This window comes from Plectropomus leopardus, chromosome 20 (assembly GCF_008729295.1).
Source record: "Plectropomus leopardus isolate mb chromosome 20, YSFRI_Pleo_2.0, whole genome shotgun sequence".
In the NCBI taxonomy this organism is placed as follows: Eukaryota; Metazoa; Chordata; class Actinopteri; order Perciformes; family Serranidae; genus Plectropomus; species Plectropomus leopardus.
This window is the reverse complement of record NC_056482.1, coordinates 6,231,688-6,259,065: the sequence shown is the minus strand read 5'-3', so window position 1 is coordinate 6,259,065 and position 27,378 is coordinate 6,231,688. Positions and strand designations below refer to the sequence as shown.

The 27,378-nt window shown below is 41.2% G+C and overlaps 1 protein-coding gene across 2 annotated transcripts in view; it reads right to left on the bottom strand.

The window, feature by feature from the left end:
• col5a1 (procollagen, type V, alpha 1) overlaps nt 1-27,378 on the bottom strand; it is a 98,452-nt gene that overhangs the window by 56,782 nt on the left and 14,292 nt on the right. For both annotated transcript variants that reach the window (XM_042508952.1, XM_042508953.1), the window contains exons 2-4: nt 21,150-21,317; nt 12,098-12,311; nt 10,462-10,624 (exon numbers count right to left, since the gene is read on the bottom strand). In XM_042508952.1, coding sequence (XP_042364886.1) covers nt 10,462-10,624; nt 12,098-12,311; nt 21,150-21,317 — 545 coding nt within the window. The remainder of the gene's footprint in view (nt 1-10,461; nt 10,625-12,097; nt 12,312-21,149; nt 21,318-27,378) is intronic.

Below are 27,378 nucleotides of genomic sequence, written 5' to 3'. Positions count from 1 at the left end.
AAAATAATTTTGATAATCAATACAGCATCACAAAACATAATACTGCAATACTCGTTGTTTAGTACAAATACAGATTATTGACACACAATTTTAAAGTGTATGTTATGTTATTGTAATAAGGAACACTAGAATATTTTCTTACACCCCTACTGCACACCAGTTTGAAACGCAAACCTTTTGTCATAAATCTGTAGATTTCAAACTCCATCCGAGATAATCCTGATGACATCATAATGACAGGCAATCAAGAGCTATTTCCTCAAATTTGACAAAGATTCTCCAGCTGCAGAAAACAAATAACTCTTCTCATTGGCTGTCTAGTACTCTCCTTTGATTAACATGTATAACCTATGCTGGGCCCTTTTTATTTGTAACAACAATTCTATACTAATAAACATATAATAATTATATTTGATGCACACTCTTTCTGATTTTGATTACATATAAACTATGGTGAGAAAAACATCTGTATTTTCTAGGCTGTGTCACAAAGAGCTGCTTGCTTATCATCTTTTTACCCTTCATCTTTCATATAAATTATTCCTGTGTCGATTTAAAGGCCATACGCTACATGCGTTTCCATGAAACTGTACACCTTCACAGTAAAACTATTGTCAAAGTCTTGATCCACCGTGACAACCTCTAAAGCTGGCTCTGATTTCCTGTCTTTGAGCTGGAGCTGCTCTTTTCACCACACGTCGCTCAACAGATTCTGGTGCCAAACGTTATATAAGCTGCTGTTTTACAGATGTAGGGAAGCAGTAAATATTCCTATACTGTACTCCAGCTGCATGCTAATGCCAAACTTCTCATTTAGAATTCTGGCGCTGACTGGTCAACTCAGTCCAGCAAGCCCATTAAAGCATGAGATATTTACTCCATTACTGTATAAAGAGGCTACTTCTCTATATTTTCATGGCAGGAAAAACCGCACTGCAACTACCGTATGTGCCGAGTCAGGGATTTAGGGTTCGATAATGCTGATTGGTTAAACCCAACACTTAAAAAGAACAGGAAATTATAGCTTATTACTTACTTCAAGTCACATCTACAGAAGCGGATGCGTGACACAGACTGAAATATATGTAAAATGATTAACTTACAACACATGCAAATGCAGACACACAAGAACCACTGATCCCACACCCAATCAGAGCAGACCAAAGGGAGAAAAAAACCATACAATCACACCCAAACCCCTGAGGGAACCATAAAAGACATGCAATCAGCTTTCATATTTGAGAGGGGACAGCGACATTTTTCACTCTGGAGCATCATGTGGCACATCAGAGTGGTGCTTAAGGCAGAATTTTCAGACAATAACAGGGCTGCTGCTGTCAGCATCTCCCTGGACTCGGCTGAAATATGACTCTTCTTCTGGCCAAAGCTCCGGTGGAAAAGCCACTGCCTGTGGCTGTGAGCGACGGCCGAGCTCGCTTCACATACTTTGTGTTAAAGAAACTGTTGCTTGCACCATGTGCACAACAAACATGAATGCGGATCCACAAGTGATTGCACGCCAGTTTACAAGATGAAATGTCAGGACAAAGGCTGATCAATAACATGAAAAACGTTCAGATTCATCTATTCTTTCTGTATTTTATTGACTAAAATGATAACAACGTTTTGGCTCTCATCCCCAGACCTCACCCTGTTGGGCCCACACACGAATCCCTGCCTGGATGTTTTGCTTGTGTCCAGGTGGGGGCAGGAGAGTGCTCTAGTGAGCATGAAGCCAAACATTCATCTCTGTCTGAACCTGACCCACAATCATGTAGGGGTGGACCGAGTTCATTGTGTTCCCTCCTCTGAATCCATGTGATGCATGTGATGGAAAGTAATGTTGGTGTGGTTTTGAAATCATCACGACACAATGGACAGCTAATGAACGGCGTCAATTATTGCTGCACGAGCGACTAAAATGCTGACAAAATTATATGCTCTCTTCCCGTCTTTCTTTTGCACACATACTTTACGCATGAGGTGAAGGAAGCCCAACAAAGGCTTATTTTTATTAGAGTAAGGTCTTGAGGTGATGTCAGGGGCCCCATGCTGATCAGTTTATGGAGGGTTGCACTTTCTTGGCTTAAAGCAGCATAGCATGAAATAAACAGCACAAACCAATGCTCATTATTTCTCCATATCCCCAGGGACACCTGATAATGGCCCTATTTACCTTTTATGCTTCTAAAACAACAACTTAAAGGAGGAAAACTCAAGGCTAGTTTCTCATCTTTTTTTTCAGGATTATATATCAGCAAAGGAGAAAAAAATGGGTAGGAGGCCCCACAGAGGAGGATAAGACTCTGGGAGGTCCGAGCTCTGGCTGCGTTTTAAGGCGAGCTACTTTCACAACATATTTACACAGTCACCCCTGAGCTCTGAGCCAGGCCTTGGTCCCACTGCCAGCCTGCACCAGCACACTCGCAGTCCCAGCGTCTGGGCATACTCCAACCTGACCGCAAAAACCAAACAACACATTGCAGAGGTCAGCCCGCCGCACAGAGACCATAAATCAATGATGCACACAAAAATGCACATGGACGTGTAAACAAAAAAGAAGCATCTACATATATTTGTGCAAACATACATGTTCAGAAACACACGTGCCTGCGTAGAAATCCCACCCCGACAAATTCACAGAATTAAACCCTCCCCAGACATCAAATACATTTTCACCCACATACACTTTCCCCTCCAGACTGCAGCTCAATCCCAACGCTCAGAGCGGCTGCCAAGAGCAACAAGCCCGTCTGCCACCCCACTTATCCACCGCGCAGCACCTTAACCATTCCCTCACCTCTCTGCCTCTTCCCAGTTTATTCAGATCCCATCTAGACCTCTCCATCATCTCCACCCTCAGTCTCTCCAGCACACATCGCACCCCCTCCTGTATAAGATTTTAATGCCAGGTCTCCGAGGACGCCATATTCACTTTTCCCGTTCATTCGGGGGTTGGTGGAAGCCAGAGCGGGCTCGTCTCATCTAACAGACGTGGAGTGCTTGGCTTGGCCATTTGCTGAAATCTACATGAAAAAGTGCTGAGGGCACACTTCAGGGCTTGCTGACACAGTAAAGGAATAACAGAGGGAATAAGGGGGCGAAAGACAAACATCTGACATGAGTTAAGGAAATTCTCTTAATTATCCATGGTGGAAACTCCATCTTCCCTGGGGCTACTGAAGTCAATGTGCCATTCCTCAGACTGAAATGCATAGAGGCAGTGTGTTCTGACAGTGAAGCATGACATATACCTTGGACAAGATAATGCAGACAAATGTGACAACAGCAGAGTACATGAGTAGGGATTTATTACTGTATGCTTTGGAAAAGTTTTGGCTGTTTTTAAGGTATATCACTGACTGAAGCGCTACGCCACAATAAACCAATCAGAAGTAACATCATGGTTACAATATTACACAATGAAATACGCAGTTTCAAATTCTCTACTTGAATCTGTAATAATTCATTGTCACTCAGATTAAAAACATCTGGATTACTGTATGTCTGAATCCAGCTGGGACAGACTGCAGTTCCCAGCTTCCCCACTGGCTTGATTTTATCTGTGGGAAAACTGCAGACCAACAGAAACACACACACACTGGACTCTGCAGAAACATACAGTCAGTTGCCAGTTCATTAGGTATGCTAAGCTAATCTAATGCAGTCTATTACAACAGTCCTGCAATCAAGTCTACCTTCATGATCTTTGGTTTTTGTTGGAACTATTTTCTAGAGGTGTCGATTTGACTGTATGGTGATTTTGGAGGTTGCAACTTATGGTGCTGTTGCATTGTACTGAGTTGTAATGAGGGGTGTTTCTATTATTTTGTCCATTCCATTTATATCGATGAGAGTAGGCTAAATAACAGACGCACCTCTAATAGACCTATGAGGGCTGAGAGATATGGAAAATAATCAAATATCACAATATCTTTGAACAAATACCTCGATATTGATGATGCAACCATACTGAAGGGTTGACCATTATTGCTTGTACAAAATATTTACACAATAAGATTTTTGATAAATAATAATCAGTGATGCAGATATCAGGACTAGGTGGGTAAAGACAAATAATAGAACAGCAAGAACAATCTGGTTTAGAGTAGAAAACCTCAGAAATTGCATCTCTTTACTTTAATGCAGTCTGTTAAACCTCAAGAAGAAAACTCTAACCCCAACAATATTTTGATATCTAAAATCTAAGATGATATCTAGTCTCATATCCATATACTGATACAGTATCAATACATATTGCCCAGACCTATATATCAGATAAATTGGCAACTGAGTGTAAGATTGGTGGATTGGTGGATTCTCTGCAACTTGTACCTTGCCTGAGTTGTTTGCTGTACGTAAATGAACCATGTTTGGGTGGTCTAACAATGCGGTCAAGGTCTGATCTCAATGCATCCTCAACAATTTGCAGCTCTATTTGGAAGACTGCTGTCTTAGAACTGTCCATTTGAGATCAGATATACTGTGTCAAGATACAATTTAGTACTTTGTGGAAACAGGGTCTAACTACCCCTTCATATTTCTGACTCCAGAGACCCAAGCAGGGCATCGAATTTCTAGGTCACCTCTAATGGGGCTCCATGGGACGAGCCATTATCCATCCATTTACCATCTGAGGTAGACCTGTGACTGCTTTGTGACACCTTGAAGTTTTTTTAACCTCAAAAAGTGAAGAAGACAGGTTCATTTGTTGTAGAAAATGTTTAACTGTACCAAACAGTTTGAAGCTTCATTTACAATGTTTCTAAATCATCACGAGAATGCTGCACAGCTTTTTTCTAAAGGGTGTGGGTCAGGGTAGGGTATTTCTATACAGTTGCAGATAAAGATTGAGCTAAACTAGTATTATTAGTATCATACTAGATACAGTCATACTGTGGAACAAACGACTGAAAAATTTTACTAGAGCTCCCACTAATAACAAATAATAACACAGAAGCCAAGTCCAGGCCTGGAAACATCAGTTGAACCAATTTTACTACTACCTCAGACACTGGGCCAAAATGGATTTCAATCAGATTTGAGTTTGGAAAAATCTGCTGTAAATATGGAAAGGTGAGCACATCTTTAACTTTGATGGCTGAAACATGTGAATTGTAAATAATGCGTGCTGAGTGACTGGCAAGGAAAGAAGACATAGCGTCCTGAGGTAAAGATGAGAAAACAGGATGTGTAAAACTCATCACGCCATCACAATATTAAAGCTCTTAACAAGCATCAAGCGCATGTGTTGCTTGTTTTTACTACTTTTTCCTGGCTCTGCTTGCTCCAAGGGAGTCTCACAACGAGCTTCATCCCAGCCCTATTAAAGGCCTCCAGACCTTTTGCACTACACTCCTTACTCTTATCATACTCCCTTTGACTCCCCCCACTCATTCCATCTCTAATCCTTTACTCGGTAAATCTTATCCTTGATCCACCTCTTCACAAGCACATCACAGTTTTTTGCCCATCTTCCCTGACTTATCACCACACACATGCACGTCTAGCCTCCCAGCCTCCCCCTAGTTTGGACCATCAGCCTGGGACAGCCTATCAGCGGATACCAAGGAAACCTCTGGATGATGTCATGTGGTATGGTTGCTGTTCCAGGACTGACATCAGTGGGGAGAGAGCTCCTCATTCTTTCCAGAGTATGACCCAAAAGTTTTGGCTCCGCTACCCCAACCTTCTGCTCCAGCTTCCCTCCTCTCAATCCTGAACATGTTGTTCTTTTGATCTCTTCTTCTCCGACTCTCTAATATGTCAAATTTATGTCTTTATGTGACAAAAATGACACTATATTATCGCCCACATTCATACTGGACTCGGATGCTTTTGCTCTGTTTTGGCCACAACAATGGAGGCCAGACAAGAAGTGCTGTGTTTGCACAGCTCCACCTCGGTGACTTCAATTCACTCCCCTGTGGTCCCCTCTGAGTGAGGTCGAGTGGTCCGTCTGTGAACCAACCACAGCCTTTTGTTTCAGTGAATGCTACTTAGTACCGAGGGATGGGCATTAAATTATCTCTGGTTTTTCTTGGCAAACTCATTGGGGAAACAACAGTGAACAGGAAAATCAAGGGACACATTCTGCAGATGGACTGTGTCAGGCCCTAAATTCTAAACAACAGAGACTAAAATACACTGGAAGTACACACATGCTTTCAAAACACAAAACCCTACAGTCACAAATAAAAACAATGAAAAAACTAGAAGTCATTAGTTGGACTTTACGAATGAAACTGGCCCTTGAAGAAGTGCTTAACTGGAAAGGTGTTGTTTTTTTTTTGTTTTTTTTTTATAAAAGTAGGCTGTCTATGCAGTAGGAAGACACAAATACTTTTGAAATTAGTGCTACATGACCAGAAAACAAAAGGAACAAAGGTGTTTGCTTTTACTCAAGAGGTAGAAACCTGCAACTACCAGAATGCACAGCGCTGCACCAATGCAAATCAACGCTTCCCCAGGTAGGTGACATAATGCAAACTAGTCTGTAAACAAATCCATTCAATATCGGCCCACTGGTAACAAATGATCTCCCTATTACAGCTGAACGTGTTTCTGAAAACATCTGAGGCCAAAAAAAGGAAACGCAGTAACAGACTCTTTGTTTATACTTGATCAGCGCTGCTTAGTTATACCGTTTGATGTCATTTTTTTCAGCCTCTGTCTTCACTGTGCAGACAGAGCCCACTTCCTCTTCACAAACTCTCGCTTTTAAAGCTAAACAGGCCACTAAAAAAATGCTTCTGAAAACCTTTTAGACAAGAAATAAGCAACGCAGCATAATCTTGGTTTATAATGGATCAGCACTGACTAGTTTTACTGTTTGATCAGAGTCTGAGAGAGAGAGGGGGGCAGGTATGGCTCTTAATCCACTTCCATACTCTTTGTGTGCATGGTTGTGGTGTGGGTGGCAGGCAATATGAAAATACAGAAGCACAGCCTGTAGTTGGAACAACAGCCCAAGAGCCAGCAAAAGGAGAGCAGGGAGATCAAGGGACTGGTTAGATGGAGGGAAGTTTACCACAGTTCATTAACACACACTACCCACATTGTTATAATACAAAGCTGGCTGAAAATTGGTGGAGAATCCCTTTAATGACTGATTTTAAAATGCACATGACAGTCATTATAAAGGAATAATTACTATTTCATTTGCAACAGATGAGCGCTGATTTGCAGGTAAAATACCTGTCTTCTTACATAATCATTGCCTTAATTATCTTCACAGTCTTTACTGGCACACGCCACATTACTCTTATGTCAGCTACTAAGAAAAAAAAAAACATTATGCCACTTATAGAGCATAGACGCTTTCTCTGTGACCACAATAGCCGTGTCAGAAACCAAACCACAAACCAGCTCAGCATACAGTAAGTACTACTTGTCTCCTGACTGCTGTATGTAAAGAAAAGGCCCGGGCTCCACTAAGGAGCTTTACAGGGAAACAAAACACACCATTCACTGTAATGTAAAGGTGTCATAAACTGGATTATTTGTCCTCTTTGCCTCTGTATTTCAATATCTTTTGTTTTACAGGAAATTCTTTTTCTGCAGTCTCCCTTATGATGCATGGAAGTCCACTGAGAGAAATCAAATCAAAAACAGCTCTCTGAAATTGACAGTTCTGATTATTTCCCCTTCACGCGTTGTTTTTCTAAAGAGATTGACTGGAAATTGTAGCCTCTTGAGTCAGCTGAATTAATTGGCCTCCTGGTGAAATCACATATGTTTTTTGTGTGTGTTTTCAAGCTCACCACCTCTTGGTTGGTAACTGACTCTGGCAAAAGTCAACACAGGATCAGACTAAACTACAGAGGGGGAGAAGGGAGTAAGAGGAGGAAAAGGAGCGCTGCCTGAGCATAATTTGGAAACTATGTGGCATATTTTCCATTTTCTGCACGCACTGGAGCCTGTCCTGTCTCCCGACTGGCAGACGCACAGCAGGAGGGCTTTAAACATCTCACACAAAATATCTGTCTGTTCCCACGGTAACCACTGGGCTGTTACCGCCGCTCTGATAGCTGGGTTAAGATTTAAATTGGTCTTGTATCACCCTGATCTCATGACGAGCATGCTATAGGCAATAATAAAATTACAGCAGAATTACAACTGTAGCGGAATAAATGCAGTCATTCTGTTGGCAACTGGAGGAATTTACAAGTGGCCATTAGACTTAAGGTAAATAATAGCTATACATGAGCACACAGCTTAAACATCTGTATTTATGCCTCTTTAAATAGTCAAGAATTTCACTAGAACAAAATCCATGTAATGTAAAATAGCATTGTACTTTCCTGCTGCGCTCATGAACCACTTCTAACACTGTTATGGAAATAATGTATACAGTACAACACGTAGTCTTTGTTGAAATCTGGCTTTGGTTGTGAGGCTATGATTAATGGTTCAGAATTATGGCAAGAAGTTTTACATCCCATCATATATCCATCTCCCCCATGGCTTGGCAGACCAACTTTAGGGATTGTGTGTGTGTTTGGGAGAGGGGGGGTGATGTCATATTTCATTCTTTTTTGTCTGTTCTCTCTGGGCAGCAGTGAGGTTAAAGGTCAGCTGGCTCAGCATCAGTCACATCAGTCAGCCTCTGTTACTAATTATTATTGAGGGCCTCAGCCTCACAGACTAATCCCCCTTTAAACAAGCACAACTCTGACGGGACAAAGACAACACTATTCCTTGTGCCTTGTGCCTCTCTGTGTGCGTTTTGGTGTGTGTTTGTCCCTCACAGGGGTCATGTTAAAGAGCCACAAATATCTGCACAAAAGCTCATTTTAGGCGCTATCCAAACTCTGCTTCTTCACGCTAGGTAAAAGCCAAACTAGAATCACCGCCTTGTGCTTGTATGCCTCCTCAAGCAGTCAATTGCAGTTACAGTCATGCCTGTGAAAACGCAACAAGACGTATTTTATTATCTACAGTTTTATTATCTGACCAAATGTCTCTACTCCTGTGCCTGACTTATGATGTTGAATATGGGCCAGAATTGTTTTTTTGCAGAACATCGTGATGTGACGGTGAATTTGACTTTTGACCTTTTAGATACATTACATCAACACTTCCCTCTGACCTTTGACCACAAAATTCCTTCAAAGTTCCTTCTTGAGTCCAAGTGGACGTTTGTGCCAAACTTAAGGATATTCATTCAAGGCTTTCTTGAGAAATCATGTTGACGAGAATTAGACAGAAGCAAGGTCACAGTGACCTATGACCTTTGTCTGCCAAATTCTCATCAGTTTATCTGAGCAGGTGTTTGTGCTAAATTTTAAGAAATTCCCTCAAGGTTTTCTTGAGATATTGTGTTTAGAAGAATGAGACAGTAGAGGTCACAGTGACCTTGACCTTTGACCTATGGCCACCAATTTCTAATAACTTCATCATTGAGTCTACGCAAATACCCTGAAGATGTTTTTTAGATATTGTATTCACGAGAATGGGAGGGATAGAAGGACAACCCGAAAACATAATGCTTCTGGCCAAGGCTTTCACCAGCGTGGAGGCATAAAAATAGTTTGTTATGATGGACATCAGGTTTCTCTGGGTATATTAAAGCCCAAAAGAATTATCAGACTGTCAGTTGTCAGATTAACATTAATCTTCATCTAGAGCCACAAAGCATGTATAAAAAGAGTAGAAAGCAAGACGTTAAGCCCTCGTTCTAATAATGAAAACCTGTCACCGCTTGTTAAAAACTTCTGTAATCAAAAAAGTTGCAACCAATTCAGAGAAAAAATTCAGAAATGAAAGCACAATCAAAAATATAACAGTTTGACTGCTTTGTAGCCACAAAAGGAGAAACTTCAAAAACAGCACATGCAGAGTTAAACAGCAAATGAATGCAGCACAGTTGGAAACAGAAACAGAATGCAGGGACATTCTGTTTTTGTGCAGAAGATGTGGAATATGTGGCACCCTCAATTAAATTTGATTTGTGTGTCTGTCCATGGCAGAGATTGGGGGTTCAGACATTGGGGGCTCCATGAGCTAAATCCACACATCTATGGAGGATGTGGCCACTACCACAATCCCCATTCTGTGTGCTGTTAGGCACAGATTTGGGAGAGGGGATGACCATCATTTTGCACCACAGCCACATGTGACTGTACTGCAGAATCTCATTTGTTTTTATCTCATTTGCTGGAGGGCTTTAAATCAAAGGTGGCCTGAGTATCATCCATAAAAAGGACTGGTATGCAGACTTGTTTACTACAGCCTGGAAAATAGCATGTAATGGGAGATGCGAAATTGCATTAGCTGTCAAGCCTATAAATCAATTCACTCATCCCACTTTGGCACAATCAATCGAACATACCTATGTGCCAAATGGACACAGTTGAGTGGAAAAGTAATGTGCATCTGGAAAAAATGGTGCAATAACAGAACAAATTCTAGAATAATACCATTAAAAACATGCAGATTAAGCAGTCAAAGTATACCTACCTCGAAGACTTCTTCATCAAGTATTCTAGTTCCAAATACTACAATTCCCTTGGTGTCAATGATGGGGCTGGCACTTCGGAGCAGCCTCTGGGAGGTCTTCTTTTTACAGTCCAGAATGAGGGTGATGGTCTGCTTGTGCACACTGATGGCCACTCGATGCCACCTGGAATGGAAGATGAGGTTAATTCACACACATACTGAGTTACATGCTGTCAGCTTACACACTGATGCATTTCTGAGAGACCCTTTTGTGTTTAGCCTCTTTTCGTAGTAAAAACACAGTTCTACACTGTGGCCACAAAGCACGAGATTCCATACTGCAATCCACATTAAAGGGGCAGTCCACCCCAAATTTAAAAACACCAATTTTTCCTCTTACTTCCAGTGCTATTTATCAATGTAGATTCGCTTTGAGTTGCAGATTAGTACAAATCACTTGGTTTGTGGTGGTCAAAGCACCAAATATTTGAAAGACTCTCTGTCTCTTTCCAGAAATCTCGACCCATTACTCAGGATAATCCACAGACTTTGTTGTGAGCAGTTTTATGTAGGAACTATTTTCTTTCAACCAAACTACACCCGCCACTCAATGACCACGAAGATGGAAGTGCGCATCTACTCATGGACAAGAGGCTCATGCTTGTGACAGCGAAAATGGAAACATTAGTGACGTCCTCCTCGGCTGAGCTGTGATGTTAGCTAGCCTCAGCCTTTCTTTTAATTTGCCAGTGGCCAATTGTAGTATTGCAGTGAAAAAATCCCCTGCAGCCCAAAAAGCACATTCCCCATAGACTACAATAGTAAAAGAGATGTCTGTAAAATTGTTAACATAACACCTTGAACTGCAATCAAGGTCAATTACGAATCTTTCTATCATGATTTTTTCATCCATGGAGGTTTTATATTTATAAAACCTGAGAAAAGTGATTTATAAATCTGTGATGTAAGAATAATGTTTCAGGCAGTGCCAGCAGGAGAAACATGACTGCACATATTTAGCGGGCCACATACCCAAAGCTAGATATTTATTTTGGCATATGGGGAGCAACTCTGACTGAATAAGTGCCATCTTGGGGTCTGGTATCTAAGCTTTATTATACATCTATGATGCACGCTTACCTCTGCACAGTGATATTGTTGGCAGGTGTAGTTTAATAGAAAGAAAACAGTTCCTTCATGAAACTGCTCACAACAAGGCCTATGGATTATCTTGAGTAACTGGGTCATGATTTCTGCAAAGAGACATTGCTGCTGATGTTTTCAAATGTATTTTTTGACACTTTAAGCACCACAAGCCGAGTACCATGTAGTTCCAGTATATTGGAGAGAAGGCAGACATCTCTACGGCCGATATCTCCAACACTCACACTGCAACTCACACAAAAAATATCTAGATTAATAAATAGCACTACATGTAAAATGAAGGGATCAAATGTACAAAATTACAAATGAGATTGATTACAAAAGAGACACCTGGGCCAGGTGCTCAGCAAACTAAACCAGCATCAAACTGGACAACATCCAGCTGGACTTTGATTAGTGGGGAAGATGCACAAACAAAATGTCTAACATGCTTTAATGTAAGTGTACTGTGTAACTGTCGGATGTTTGTTGCGCCGACGACGAGTGCACCTACTTTCCGTCAGCTAGGTTGACTCCTCTGAAGAGGGGGTAGTCCTCGGGGCTGGGTTTGCCTGTGTGGTCCTCGTACAGGAACACTGGCGAGCGGCCCACTTCCAGTCCGAGCTGCTGGATGCCCTGCTCATTGTACACAGACAACAGGAAGGACTGGCTGCCCTTCTTGGGCTTCACTGTGGCCAAGATGGAAAAATCCTCCGGGAACACATCACCTGGCAGGACGGTTGGCGGGTTGGATAGAAAGAGAAAAGTTATGGAGAGTTATGTGTAGCAGAAACCATTCATAGTCATAAGCGGAATGAAAAACTATGTTTGTGTTCAGGATGTTGTAACCGTAACATTATTTTAGGAGACAGACTGTGCTCCTCAGTGTCAAGTGGGAGTATGAAAATTATTTTTTATTTCTAATGGAAAGGAGAGTTACAAAAACAGACAATTTAGATTGGATGAATTGGGAGGGCGAGTGCCGAAAGGAAACACCAGCGATTTGTGGACTGCCCAAAATGTAATAAGAGAGGATTAATCTGAAAGAGGTGGCTGGCAGACGAGAGGCCAATCAGAGGGGAAAAAAAAAAACAAAAAATAGAAGTAAAAGTGCAAACTGGAGCGTTTCCAACACAGTGCAGGATGAGAAGCATAATGACAAAAGCATGTGATCCTGGGAGAGTTTCGAAAACTATCCTTCAAACCCCTTCTCTCTTCTCCCACAGCTGATCGATCTAACAGAGACTGAGACGCTCCAGCAGAGTTGGAGATGAGGACGTGAAAAAAAAAAATTTACAGGAGAGAAAGTTAAAGACACATTAGTATGGAAATGGAAATACCTACAATACTTTTAAACACATAAAAAGTGCAGAAACAGACACAGAAAAGATGTGTTTGCCTCTCTCTGCATGGTCTCACTGTGCAGCCTCAACTATTTCCTGCATTTTACTAAAATTTGGGGCACATCTGCCAGACAGACTCCTTTAGTGGGGTGTTCTCAGGACCCCAGAAAGAGAGCAGCCTCTCAAACCATCCGAGGAGGCTACAGCTCGCTGATGTCGAAGTCAGACAACACTCGAGGCAAACAGATCTTTCCGATTCTTGAGTTAAAAAAAGAAAAATACAAATTTAATTTAACTCTATTGAAACCATGATTGTTAAGAGAAACCAGCTATCTGGATTGTATTTAACATGAGCAAAGAAACATTCCAGTAGCAGATCTTTGCTGCTCAGTATGTGCAGAGTTTCCAGACGGCCGGAAAAGAGAGGCAGGGTTTGTGGCTGTGGCGGTTTTGTAGCACCTCGTGCAGTCATCAAACCCCCTTACTCTGCCACCATTTTCAGAATAATAGGAGACAGGCTGGAAAATGCTAAATTGAAGTGGCTAGCCAATCAGAGACTGTGGAGAAAAAGACGGCTCAGAGGGGAATGTGGTGTGGAAATCTGGAGATAGTGGAAAAGGGAAAGAAGAAAGAAAGGAGAAGCTCTCAAATTGTGCCGCCATCATCCATTCACTTTCTTCTTTCTTTTTCACCCAGTCAGCATCTGTCTGTCTCTTTGTCTTTCTGTCTTGTCTTTGTGCTTTTTTCTATAACTGCTCCATTAATGCCAGGCAGAGAATCACATCATGCGGAGAGCACATGCCTTGGCAGTGTGCTCTTTCAGGAATTCAGCCTGGCATCATATGAGAAAGATTGCTTTAATTGACAGATGTCTCAACAGGCGGACAAGAGAGACAGAGAAGAGACAGACAGGCCTTCAAAAAGCTCATATGGAGGAGTGTGGTGACAAATACATAAAGACTTGAACGGGCAGAAAAATGTGAAATGAAGAGTTAAGATGTTAAAAAATGGACAGTGGGAAATATAAAAGTAGAAATATAAAAGAAAACAGATGGAAAGTTTGTTGCCGCATCCTGTTGCATGAGCAATGTGTGTGTCGCAGAGACAATGAGTCAGCGCTGGCTCAGGACAAGCTGTTTGTGTGGAGGTCAAGGGTCAGCTTAGGGGCAAAAGAGACACCACAGCACAGAGGAAGAGAGAGTGGGGGGAGGAAAGAAATGACTAATTTTTCAAATTTAAAACACTATTTGGAGGGCAGAAATTGATAATTAAACTGTCTCTGAATTGAATTGAAGTCACATTCATACAGGAAGGTTTCTCATTTGTAGATTTGTGTTTTTTCAGCGTGTTGTCCTCCCTGCAATCACTGCAAGGACTAGGATGCCCTGAGAGAAGAGGTTAACAAAAATAGAAAACTCAGTACGAGAAGAGGAAAAAATTAAATAAGCGCCCTCTTGTGTCTGTGACCCTTCCTCCTCACTCTCTCTTCAGGACCTCACAGCAAAGTGTGTGTGTGCATGTGTAAGGGGGGCGGGGGGGGTTGGTCATTCAGAAAAGATCAGGTTTCTCTGGAATGTGTCTCTCAAAACGCTGCTTCAGGCCACCAGATGAGAGATACCTCATTCCTCATTTGTGTGTGTGTGTGTGTGTGTGTGTGTGTGCGTGTGCGCACGTGTGTGTGTGGACATGGTTTGGAATGGAAAGGCTGTTGTGCCAGAAGTCATGGGAGTTTACACTGACTGGCAGCACCATCATCAGTGTCAGACTAGAAAGGCTCTGGGAAAGACGAGCCCAGACGTCTCAACTGGCCAATCAGGCGCGTCCCGACAATCTCCTCCAGATTAAATAACCAATTAAAGTTCTTTTATTTTGACAAAATATCTCAAGTGAGCTTTTATGTTCTCTTGGACAATTCCGTGGGACAACTTTAGAATTGATGGACAGAGGTTTAATTTTCCAGTTAAAAGAGACAGACAGTGGTTTGCAACCTCGTCTACAGTTTGGTGGTATTTGACTTCAACTACCAAATTTAGAGAATCTCTAAGAATGCCTGAAAAGTCAGGGAGGGGCAGGAGTTCTGCCAGCACTTTGACTGATTCTCTCCACCATCTGTCAGTGTGCATACAAGCAGGTAAATGGGGTAGAAAGTGTTGTGTCCTGTAATGGGTCATTCAGTCATCGCTGTGTCCGTATCACCTCCCTCTGTAAGAGGTAAGTAGCATTCCAGTGGGATTGCAAATTGCTGCAGAGACAACATGTGTGCCTGGGCAAAAAAAAGGAGAAACATGGACAAAGAGAGGCACATAGCGATAGGAAGATGGATGTGTGTGTCCTACGTGTAAGGAAGGAAGGAAGATACAAATATTGCTGCCTTCATGTGCTCCTCAGAAAGATTGTATATACTGTATTTGCGAGTTACAATCACATAAACGGCCCTCCGAAGTTGAAATTATGTGTGTGAAATTGAGAAATTTCGATGATACCCGAGTTGTGTTGTTTGCGTGACATTTCAGGGCAGCAGCTTATTCATTTTGTTATTTTGTTCCTAGCTGCTATCGTTTGCTTTTAGTAGTTGCAGATTTTAGTAAATGCATATTTTAGCTGTAGCAAGTAAGCAAACTTTGATCATTTTGAAACACTGATAATGTTATTTTATAACACGAGTTGCCAATGTGACGCCATAAATGCATAAAGATGTTGGGCAAAAGTCCATGTTTGGTCAGTGTTGAGAAACTTTTTATCAATTCACACATTAAATGTCAATTTTTGATCACATGTTGAGTGTAATATAATAATATGGTATTAAAAGAAAATAATATATAAAAACATAAATAAAGTGGAAACAGTTATCAACTTGTTTAAATGCTCTTAGCATTAAAATGCAACCCATCTTCTTTGTAGCTTCCATGTTGCTCCAACTTTGCGACCTCAAAGCACACAAACACATCAGAGTCGGAAGAACGACTTCTCAGCTCAGAAATTCTGACATCACATGAATGCAGCATATGGCTGGGTATCAGTAATCGATGCCTTTGAGGAATCGGTTGAATGAGTATCGAAACTTCTCCAGTCAAAACTATACCAGCATTTTTTTGCTTTTTGAACTATAAGTTCAGGTTTTGCTCGCAGCCAATAACTTCAAGCGTTCTTCAATTAAATGTGACGAGTGATCGACTCACTACCACAGCATTTACAACCCATACAGATACAGTGTTGGAGGTGGGACCCTATTCATTGGCAGTCTCACTCTTTGACAGTTGCTCAGTGGCACATGAAGCCAGAATTGTTCAACTGCTGTGTATAAAATTACCTGGATGATCAGCGCTGTTTTTGCATCATTGGCCCATAGAGCAAGCACACCACAGACCTCCCCTGGTCAACTGGCTACTTCCTGTTTAGCACTCTGCTAACTGGAATGATAAAATGATTTAATCTTGCGGCTCTTCCATACTTTCCAAATGTTATCGGATGGACTAGATTAAATCCTGATAGTGAAACCAATCATTTTAAGAGGTGTTGTGAGAATCAAAAAATGTATCCATTGATTTAGAAATGTCTCTTTAACATTATAAATTTGTGAGAAAGGGTCTTGATGTGCCCAGTGGCGTCATGTGATGGCCTTCTAAGGTGTAAGTCCACTGTTTGGCCACTACTAATTTTGCCTTAAAAAGTCCAGCGCAGTCCAGGTACTGGTTTGATCATTTTTTTAAATGATACTCAGCAATCAACATTATGAAGCGCTAATATAGTTTTAGATGTAGGTGTTTTTAATTGTATCTTTTAAATTGCAAACAGCTCACTAAATCAATAGGAACTTACTCTTAATGATCGACCTCTGATTACCTCTGCTTCTGGTAATGTCCTCACCTCACAGTGCCTGAGGCCAATAGAATATGATTCATAAGCGATACATGGCCTGTTCTACAGAGATGAGGACAAGTGCAGCACACTCTAATCTTTTAATCGAGACCACAGAGACATTTGGAGCAAACTGCTGGCATAATTATCTGCATAATGATGATAAAAATGATTCATTGTCAGGTTTTGGCTAAATGTTCTCTATCATGCATCCTCACTTACTGTCACATAAAATATTAGAACTGTTATTTTGTTAATTATCAAGACTTCTAATTAACACCTATCTCATTTTACTGTTGTATTTTTGTAATGTGCATCTCATATAACTGATCAGTAGTAAGTCACATAGAGGTGTGTTTCTGCTTAAATTAAATGATATTATTCATGTGGGATGGGGATATTTTTTACGATAATAAATATAGGCACTGTTATTGCTTTTACAGCTTATGATCTTAGCTTGACCATTTAAATCTGACCGTACGACACAGCAAAGGGCCCTCACTGAATGGCTTGTGCCATCGAGCCGCAGCAGTCCAGACCACAAGCATAAATGCCAAGTGACAGCTAACCCCGTTCACAGGCAATGTCAGAGCCGCTGCATCTTTCTTTCCCTGCTGTTTGTGCTAATCATGACAAACAACGAAGGAGAAAACTCTTCGTTGCAAAATGCCAAAGCTACATCCAGAGATTTATGACAATTTGAATTTGTATTCATGCTCATAGATTTGTCAGGATAGAGGAGGGCCAGTGTTAAGCAGGATTTGGTTTATATAGGATTTGGAATATAACCCCCCTAACCCAGGGGTCTGAAAACGTTGCTATCGAAGATCTATTTTTGAAAACATGACGCAAGTAAATCTGTCGACACGCAAATAAATTCTATATTTTCTTCTGAGACTTCTCCTTTTTGGATGTGGAATCCATAAGCTCAAAACTAACCACTACAATCAAAGCTTGGCAAAATTTAGAGGAAAAAGGCAAGAAGCCATACACCTATGATCCACATTTTAGCTGAAGAAATATGAAAGATTTTTTTTATTTATATAAACACTACATATTTTTTACAGCTGGAGAATTTAGGAATCACTTTAGGTCTACAACAATGATAAAAGAAAATTAAAAATGTAAAAAAATAACTATTCATCATTTCCATCAATTTTTTTGTCAGAGCCACGGGGGAGCCACTAGAGAGGGGCAGGTTGCCTATCCCTGCCCCAGTGCTATGATGATTGATTTGTTTTTAACCACTGAATTCTGTGTGTTTGTTTCATAGGGAATAGTAATCTATGTACTTAGTCTACCTAAGTTGCCTATTTTGCCTGTCTCTGAGATTTTTTTTGTCATTATCTGTTAGCTAAAATGTGGCCTATTTTTGTTGTGGGAGATTAATTTTTACTTCATTATTGTTCATTAAAAAATATCTTTTCTAGACCAGGCAGTCCTGTGCAACTGCTTATAGCCCCTAACGGGTATGACAGCTCTGGGACACAAAGAGCATCACTGGATGACAACAGACTACTGAGATGTGGGAAGTGTGTGGCATAAAAGTTAAAGAGGGCCGGTGGCTTCGTCGCCCTGTTTCCTTAGTTCTCATTCACATCATAAAGGTAAGAAAGGACTCTTGTGTTTTCAGGCCCTCAGCAAATGAATCATCCCTTCCACATGTTTGCCTAATGATTGCATGTCTGTGCTTGCTCTTTTCCAACACATCATCACAGACTGTCTGTGGTTATGGGGTCACGGGCCAGTGTGCTCTGAGTCAAAGCTACTGTGGGTTTTATTACCAACACTAGAACAAAACAAGCATGCCTTCTCTTTATATGTGCCATTTTTCTAACCTTCAGCAGGCAGGATACTGGGTTGATAATTTAGGCAAATTATACTTCCAGGCTTGGGGCCAAAGTCAGAGCTCGGTAGCAAACTTTCTTAAAGGGGAAGAAAGAGATGGATAAAATGATCTCACAAGTTTAGCTGCCCTCTGGAACATATTAGCTTTACGTTTTCTTAATGTCGAGGCGTGAGAGGGACCACATCACAGACGCCTCTGCTACATTTTAAAGCCTTCAAGCCACAGACAGCTAGTTATTCTGTTTGCACCTTAAGACTCTGTGGTGCCTGTGATGAACTCCACCAAGTTGCTTTGTTTTAAGTAGACTGTTATTTTGGATGAGCAGCATGTGTGTAATTACAGCATGTGTATCTAAACAGAGACTCATATGGGCTCTGCTTTTCATAGAGCTTCAAAGTGAATAGTATTTGTTTGATTGGAGAGCAGGATAGGGCACGCAGGCCACAGGAGCTCGGCGGCTCTACTTTAAGCCCCGAAGAAGAACCGTGACACGGATCAAAGGTCCACTAAGGCCAACGCAATGTCTCAAAGGACCGTGAATGAGGCTGTCCTCCAATCTAAGCTTTGGGGAAGATTAGCTCACAGGAAGGGTTATTATCTCTCCCTCTTTTCTGGATCTAGAGCACATCGCTGCTCTTTTTATCCCCCTAAGGAGCAAGAAAATCAATAATTTCAGAAGTTGGTTGGACAGGTCAGGCATCTGGTTTTGAAGTTCTGTAAAACAAGGTGTACAGAAAAGGGCGCCTCACAAGACAAAGTTTTGATGAAACACAAAGGGAGAAAACACTGTGAGGCAGCAGCCGTCTGGTAGGAGGAATGATAGAGGGAAAAATGATGGCGCTTGAGGGAAAATAAAGAGAGGAGTGAGAGAAAGCGAGGAAGGATCGCTGGAGAGGGAGGAGAGAGAGGAAAGTAGTACTGCAGCGCACCATAAAGCAGAAACCCAAAGCCACGTCAGCACAATAGAACAAGGCAAAAAAAGTGGAACCCCAGACTTTCCCTCCCCTCAGCTACCCCTATTTTCACTGCTTTTCCATCGTCCAGCTCCTCCTACAACATCAAATATTACAGGGCTGGATTTCTCATGCATCTGGTGTGTGTTTCCAAGGGGGGGAATTAGCATGCATTATCTTGATCTATCCTCAAATTATCTTCAACATTTCAATGCGTATGACTAAGCAACAGGACTAACTCAGTTACCAGAATTGTCCAGATGTGCTCTTCTTTTTTTTTTTACATGAACAAGGCTTACAGTAAAGGCCGTGGACATGCGGTATGTGTTTTAGTAAAGGGTTTACAGGAGAGCAAAAAATGAAACAGCAGGATATTCTCATAATCCAAAGATGGAGTTGACATAAATAATAAAGTTACAGGAGCCAATAAAAGTGTTGCCTTGAGGTAAAGGACAGGAACAGGCTAGGTGGGAGCAAATACAAATTGCTTTCCAGCCACCTTTAAATGTTGTAATGCCTGTTTACTATGATGTGGGGTGAAAGGTCATAAAGCTAACCAGATGGCAGACAACTTTTTAGCAAGTTAAATATCTTTAGAAAACATCTGTAGTAATAAACCTGAAATAGAGTTGTGGACAAATAATTTGGGGAAAAATGACATTGAACTGGTTTGTATAATGTTTGGAAATAAAAATTTAAAATGACATGCTTTGAGAAACAAAAGGAGATGATGGTATTGGACCTTAGGCCACAGCAGCATCCACACAAATGTGTTCTCATTTTAAAACAAAAAACAACTCTGTAAACTCAAGCGTTTTAGCACCATTACTCCCCCATACTCTGTGGTCAATCGCAAAGTCACAGAAAGTATTACAAAGATACCTCTTAAAACTAGGGATGTCAACAGTTAACGGATAACCACCAAGAACATTTTTGACCATCTTAAGGTACATCTAAAGGTAGATCTAAAGATTAATTATGCTACTCTTCAAGTTACTACACGGCACTCAATCCAGGTTGGGTAGTAGCTAGTAGCAAATGGCATAGCTAATTTGACAATTACTGCTAGTGATGCTGACCCAACAGGTGCTATGAAAACAACAGCGGCCCAATTTTGAACCGTAAAACCCCTTTAGCATTGTTGACTATGTTGTCATAATTAGCTCTGTTACCACCATTACCAGTGTCAGTGCAGGTAGTGGTGCTGCATAATTAAGAATAGCTAAAGGCATTTTTGGATAAAAATTAAGCCGCTTACTCGCCTGGAGGTGAGACCTGGACCTGGAGGGTGGGAATAATGTTCTCACAGCAAGATCTTCTGCTATCGGTACAGTGTTACCAGCTGATCACCGAATGAGTGATGTTAGTTACCACCTGATCCGAGTGGTGCTGACTGCAGCATTTTCAGAGGTGGCCATTTAAGGGACTCAAAGCGCCTAAGTAGTGCAGAAGCTTGGCCTAAATGTAGCACTATTTATGTTGTTGTTTTACAACAAAAACACATACATGTGGATGTAGCCTTAGAGATAGACAGATGTTGTGTGTATTGAGTCAGATACTTACCTGGATACAGCTGTTTGGTGGGGGCGCTGAGCTGGGCATCTTTGGATACTCTGTAAGCCACATCAGGTCCTTGTGTTGACCTCCTATGTGAGCAAAAACCCGTTGTTTTTGTAACACCCTCAGGTAAACTGTGAAAATCTAAAATCTTCAAGAGGTCTGCTGGTTCCGCTGCGGAGAGGAGAGAACGAGACACAAAGAAAAGACAGTTAGATTTTTTTTTTTTAATATGCTGAAATAGCACTTAAATTGTCTCAACATTTGCACAAACTCCATAGCACACATTGCTAAATTTACATATGGTTTACATAGTCAACCTTTTACAAACAGCACAACATGTCTGTCTATCAAATACGCCTTAATTATGGCATTTTTTTTTACCATTCCCTTTATTTTCTGCCTTTTGCTGACTCAAAGCTCTAGTTACTCAGCAGGAGATCCCACTGTTGTGGCTCAGGGAAGATTTCTGTTATCCATTCAGGCGCTAAACAGAGATGTGCCCTTTTATAGATGACCATGATCATGGGTTACAGCTGCAGCAAAACCTATCCTTCCATCCATCTCACTGCGATGCTAAATCTACCGCTGCCTCCTTTTGGCCACAACCGTGCAATTAGCACACTTTCAGGCCGGTCGTCCCGGCTGTAACCAGGCCACCGCAGAAGTACACTAGGACAGAACAATGTGACATCGGGTTTGACCCTAGACCGCACCCTGACATGCCAAAACCACCCAGGACAAACAGCTGTTCCTGCAGCCAGATGCACACACAACACGCTACACAATGACATCCAGCCAAGGGAAGATCTGGACAGAAAGGGACACTGCGTTGTGTCTATAGGGACAGTCGAAGAAAGAAACAGGAGCTGTCAGGGTGTTTTAGAGGAGGGCAAACACTAAAGTGAGGAAGCAACAAGCACAACAGAAGGCTTTTATGGCACAGGAGTTCAAGAAATAAAGACAAAAGCAAGCATGGTGTGGTATTCAGCTGGTTGCATTTTTGTGCATATGAATGAGGAGTGTCAAAGACAACTCCTGGGACAAGTATAAAAGCATGCACGCACACACACACACACACACACACACACACACACACACACACACACACACCCACACAGGTACAAAAGTCCTAGTGTCAGGCTACAGAGACCACACACACCGTTCAGAGAAAAATTTCAATGGCTCCATCCATCTGAGAGGGATGCTGGGAAAGGTGGAGAGGCGAATGGGCAGAGCGAGAGTGTTTGTACATTCTGCGTTACCCTGAAACAACCTCCAGCTGGATGTCATTACACATGGCTCACGTGCAGCACAAATCAATTTTTTTTTACGTTCTTAAACAGAGGTCTCCATTTAAGAACACTTTGGCTGCACGTTTTCATCCACAGCTGTACAGTAATTGTGGAAAAAAACAACTTCCTCCTCATAAAGTCTGATTGCTGGATCCCTACATTATCAAACAATCAACAGACAAAGACCCAACACAAGAAAGCTTACTGAGTCTCTAAGACCAGCCAAAAGTAACCAAGATCTTTGATTTACAAACATTCTGCCTGAAACAGATACAAAACAGAAATCACATCAGTTTGCAGCACAGACATTAGTCATGGAGTAACTTGTTTCAATTACTCAAGTATGACATAAGATACAAACACTCCTTACAACAGTTTATACCTGTTTATACACACAACAGTCTGTGCAAAGCATTTTGAGGAGAAAATATGGGAAACGAGTCAGATAAATTTGGTGCGTGGTGATTTCCTGGTCAGGATGTTTTTATCACATCTCACTTTCTTTATCTCTCCCCTAAGCCTGCCAACTTCCTGTCTTGGAGGAAGATTATTATCCAGACTCTGGAATTTAATTCTGAACATGTGAATGTGGAGCATTAATTTGGGTGACGTATGAGGCACAACCTCCAGGGCTAAAAATTAAATCCAATGCAGAGGGGCCAAAACTGCAGTTCCTCTAATGGCCACTTGAGGCTGGCTCTGGAGCGAGTAGATCCCCATAGACCCACAAGTTAAAACCCCAACTTTATAGCATGTCCATGACAACTGTGCAAGGGTGCATTTTTATATACATCAATTTCAATGTCTAGTAGTTTAAGGTTATGCATAATTAAGTTCCTGGCCACTTTGAGTGACCGGTGTTTGCCATCCATTGACAAGGTATTACCACAGCAACAACATTTGTTAAGTTACATAACCATGACGTAAACCCTGATTCACAGACTACAGGCAAAGTAACTGTCGCATTCTCAATGTGTTCATGTTAACCCAAACTTTTTGTTCGTCTAAAAAGTCTTTGGTTTGTTTCAGCGTTTGGCTGTATTAAAATGCCATCTAAGGAGTCTGATTTTTAGTTTTTGTAGTATGAACATTTTGTTTTAATGGTTTTAAGCCTGTTTTTCACTTGCAAAAATTTGCATTATCAAAGTTAACCACAGATGTAAATGAATAATGCTAACCAAGCTAGCAGCTAGTGTTAGGATTATCTCCACCCTAATCTCTATAAACAGATTCTGCACATGCAGAATCTGTAAGCAATGGGACAGGATTTTGGTATCCGAACTGTTCTGATATCTGAAATTATATGAAAATTTCTCAAGAGAGATTAGCCAAAATGACTGAAGGAACAGGGAATCTAGGCTCTGATATGCATTGGCTACATCAGATCAGCCGAAAATACTGTCCCTCGCCTCAGAGGCTTATTGTCATCAGACCAGTAGTTCTGAGATTGTCACCACCTTCTCCACCAGATATGGTCACTTCTGGCTCCAAAAATCCAAGATGTTAACAGCCAACATGCCAAACTCAAGGCTTAAAAAAAAAGTCCACAAATTAATGGGTGATGTCAAGGTGGCTAAATCCACTATTTTTTACTGTCTATGATTAGGCAGAGACACACAGGTCTGTGTTAGCACCAAACACCACACCTATCACTTTCAAAACCCACCCAGTGCAGCATTTAAGCAGGTCTAACTATATTCATATTGCTGGAAGTGCATACCACAGGATGACAGAGCCTCTGAGCAGGTGAAGGGTCTAAACAAAAAGACAGCTCTGTCTGTCATCAACTCATAATGAAGAGACACACAAAAACTTCTGCACCAGCCAGAAAATGTCTATGATTCACCATGAGGTGATGAATGAGGTTCATTTAATGAGCTTGCCTCTGAGCACGTGGCAGCAGTATAACAGAATGTCACAGTGATGGGAAACGTAGTTCTGTTACAAATGTTTAAATTGCAGAGTCATTAATCCAAAAAAACGTCTTCTACATTGTTGGCTTATAAGTGGGAGATTGAGGGAGCTGATCATGTGATATGAAAAAAATGGGATGCACATGATTCAAATATTTCTGCATTTGGATCGACACTGGTCGCTTAGCAACTGAGGCGTTCAGAGGACTGAATGTCTAAAAATGCCAAGAACTTCTGAAAAGTTGAGTAAAGGTGTCAGCATGGTGTCGGAAGATACTGTATTTAAGCACAGGGACTCTTGGGGGTGTAGCACTCAAGAAAGCATGATGATTTTACATCTGCTTAATGACAGCATCTACACTGTAGCACTGAAAATGTTTTATGCCTTAATCCCACATAGCAAAAAAAACCCTAAAAAAAAGTCGGAATAAGCATTTTAAGTGAAAAAACCTTAATTGCATTTTTAAGCATTTTTTAGACAACTGTATAAGTCTTACAGTCTAGAACTTAAATGGATTAATAAATGTACCATTTATCACACAAATCAGAAGCATCAACATCAAAAAAATCCTGCTAAAGCTTTCATAAAGGACCTGTACATGACATTCAGAGGATATCAGTGATGTCTGAGCTGGGGTTGTCTACACATGGCTTTCAACATGGAGGTGGCCCAACAAGTGACTAATAGCCAACAGTGAAAGCAGGGCAAACAGTGCTAACAACGGCAACAGCACTGACAGAGCTATGGCCATGATTAGCTAGCCATTGGGATACGCACTCAGGGACTCACAAGCATTAACATGGATGTGTGGCAAGACCATCTTAAAGGGCTGAGTAATATATTGATTTTAAAATTACATCATTATATGAGACTAGATAAAGTTAGACAGATTTCGGATATCGTAATATAGTAAGTGTTGTCCTTTCATGGTTTTAAAAGGTGATGTAAATTTCTAATTTTCTAAATATTTGCCTTTACCCTCTAAGTCATTACATCCATATTTCTGGGGATTATTTACCACAAATCTCATTGTGTAAATACTTTGTGAAAACACCAATAGTTAACCTTATAATATTGGCATTATATCACTATAAAAGTAATTGTTCTAATATATTGTTATAGCTTATTTAATCTGTCTAAACTTCCATATACCACAACAGAAAACAGAGAAGCTCGGGTTTAAACACACACAGAGGTAGCATTGACTACTGGTTAAAACACTATTACTCCACTACATCTTTACATATATTAATAAATAATTATTTGCTGCTACATTCATACTCTGAATTTCAAATACAGCTCCTTTAAATATAAAATCAGCTTTAGAGAGACTGACACAGGGAGTTACTTTTTCTCAGCCTCTTATATAAGAAAAGTAAGTGACGCAAAAACTGGCATATAAAGCCTTTTCATTTAATAACGCTTTTAACAAGGACCTTGGTTGACCAAAAGCAAAGCTCACAGTTTTTGCCCTTTTCTCAGACAGCCACAAATGTTCCCTGTAAAATCCACAACAGTCTGCTGTGACACAACAGTAAGTCCCTCTGACCTGCCAACATCCAACAGCACATCATTCCCTTGGGAAATAAATGAATTGATCACTGACTGTTGCCCAGACAGAGTCCATACAAGGCATGGAAATAACTTACAATTAAACACAGCGACCAGTGCACCAGTGTAAATGATGAAGCTTACATGTCACATTAAACCCAAGAACTGTGGTTGATAACGCCCATGTGGGGTTACTCTGTGATTCTCAGACTGTTTTAACCAACCAGCCATAGCCTCCCTTTTCCATCTCCATGAAGCCTCTTCCTACTACACACATTCTCCTCATCTCCTTATATGGACACAACCTTGCATAAGCCCCGCTGCTGAGACTCTGGTGGTGACAGGTACAAACACTCACTTCCTATCTTACCTCATATAATCCTAATACTTGCATATGTGGAAGAGTACCTCAGGTTCATCCTGTCAAATTGGCAACACATGCGCCATCATTTTGGTGTCACTTTTTCGCAGCAAGGTGCTCAAAATGCTGTTCTTGCTTATATTTAAAGTCTGTCTTCACACCTGGTAAACACCAGCAGTGGCTTATGGCAAACTACCTCCACTGATGAGATGTTCACAACAAGCCACTGACATTTTATCACTTTGCAGATGACAACAACACACCAGAAGTGATAAATGATTCAAATAAGTTCCTTTCGGACAACGGCAGCTCTCATAGTGCATCATACTATAACAATATGGCTGTCATAATAACAATAACAACATTATAGTAACAGCAAACTCAGCACCACAGGCAAAAAAGAAAAAGGGGGAAAGTCTTTAAGGAGCATCCGGTCGATGCTAACTGTGTCACGACCCCTGCTGAGGAGTGTTGCTTTTGCTAATCCACACTGACACAAACTAATCCCCTAAAGATCAGCAGCTTTTTTGGGAAGGAAATCGGGATTCTATACCTAATGACCACTCCTTTCCCTCCATCAATCAGCATGTTATATTATTAAACTGTTCCACTTTCTCATTTCCATTTTCCAATTTCCTTTTTCCTTACATTCATTTTTTTATCCAAGGCTTTAGATCCCCTGATGGATCTCAAAGGGACCACAGGGCCTCTTCTGGGTCACCTGGAGGTGAGCCAGGTGGAGACGGCCAATTAGCAGCTTACAGGAAAAGAGGAGGAAGGTGAAAGGATAGCATAATATATCTCTGTCAACACGCCAACTGCAAAATAATAGACTTATCAAAAACCCATCTGAGTAGTAGCAAATCTTTTTTCCAATACAGCATATGATGCAAAGAGCCATTTTCTCAGTCAGACACAAATATTCAGATCTATTTCCCTCCCTCTTTGAAATATTCTCACACACCTTCATTCATGGATTTTGGTCACCGGCAGTCGACCTTCCAGCGGAAGCTGTCCTGACCACATCCTAAGCCGCAGGTACGGCTCCCAGTCCCACCTTGTTAAGCTGAGATGTTTACCCACTTAGCATGGCGGATCCCTCGAGAGACCAACA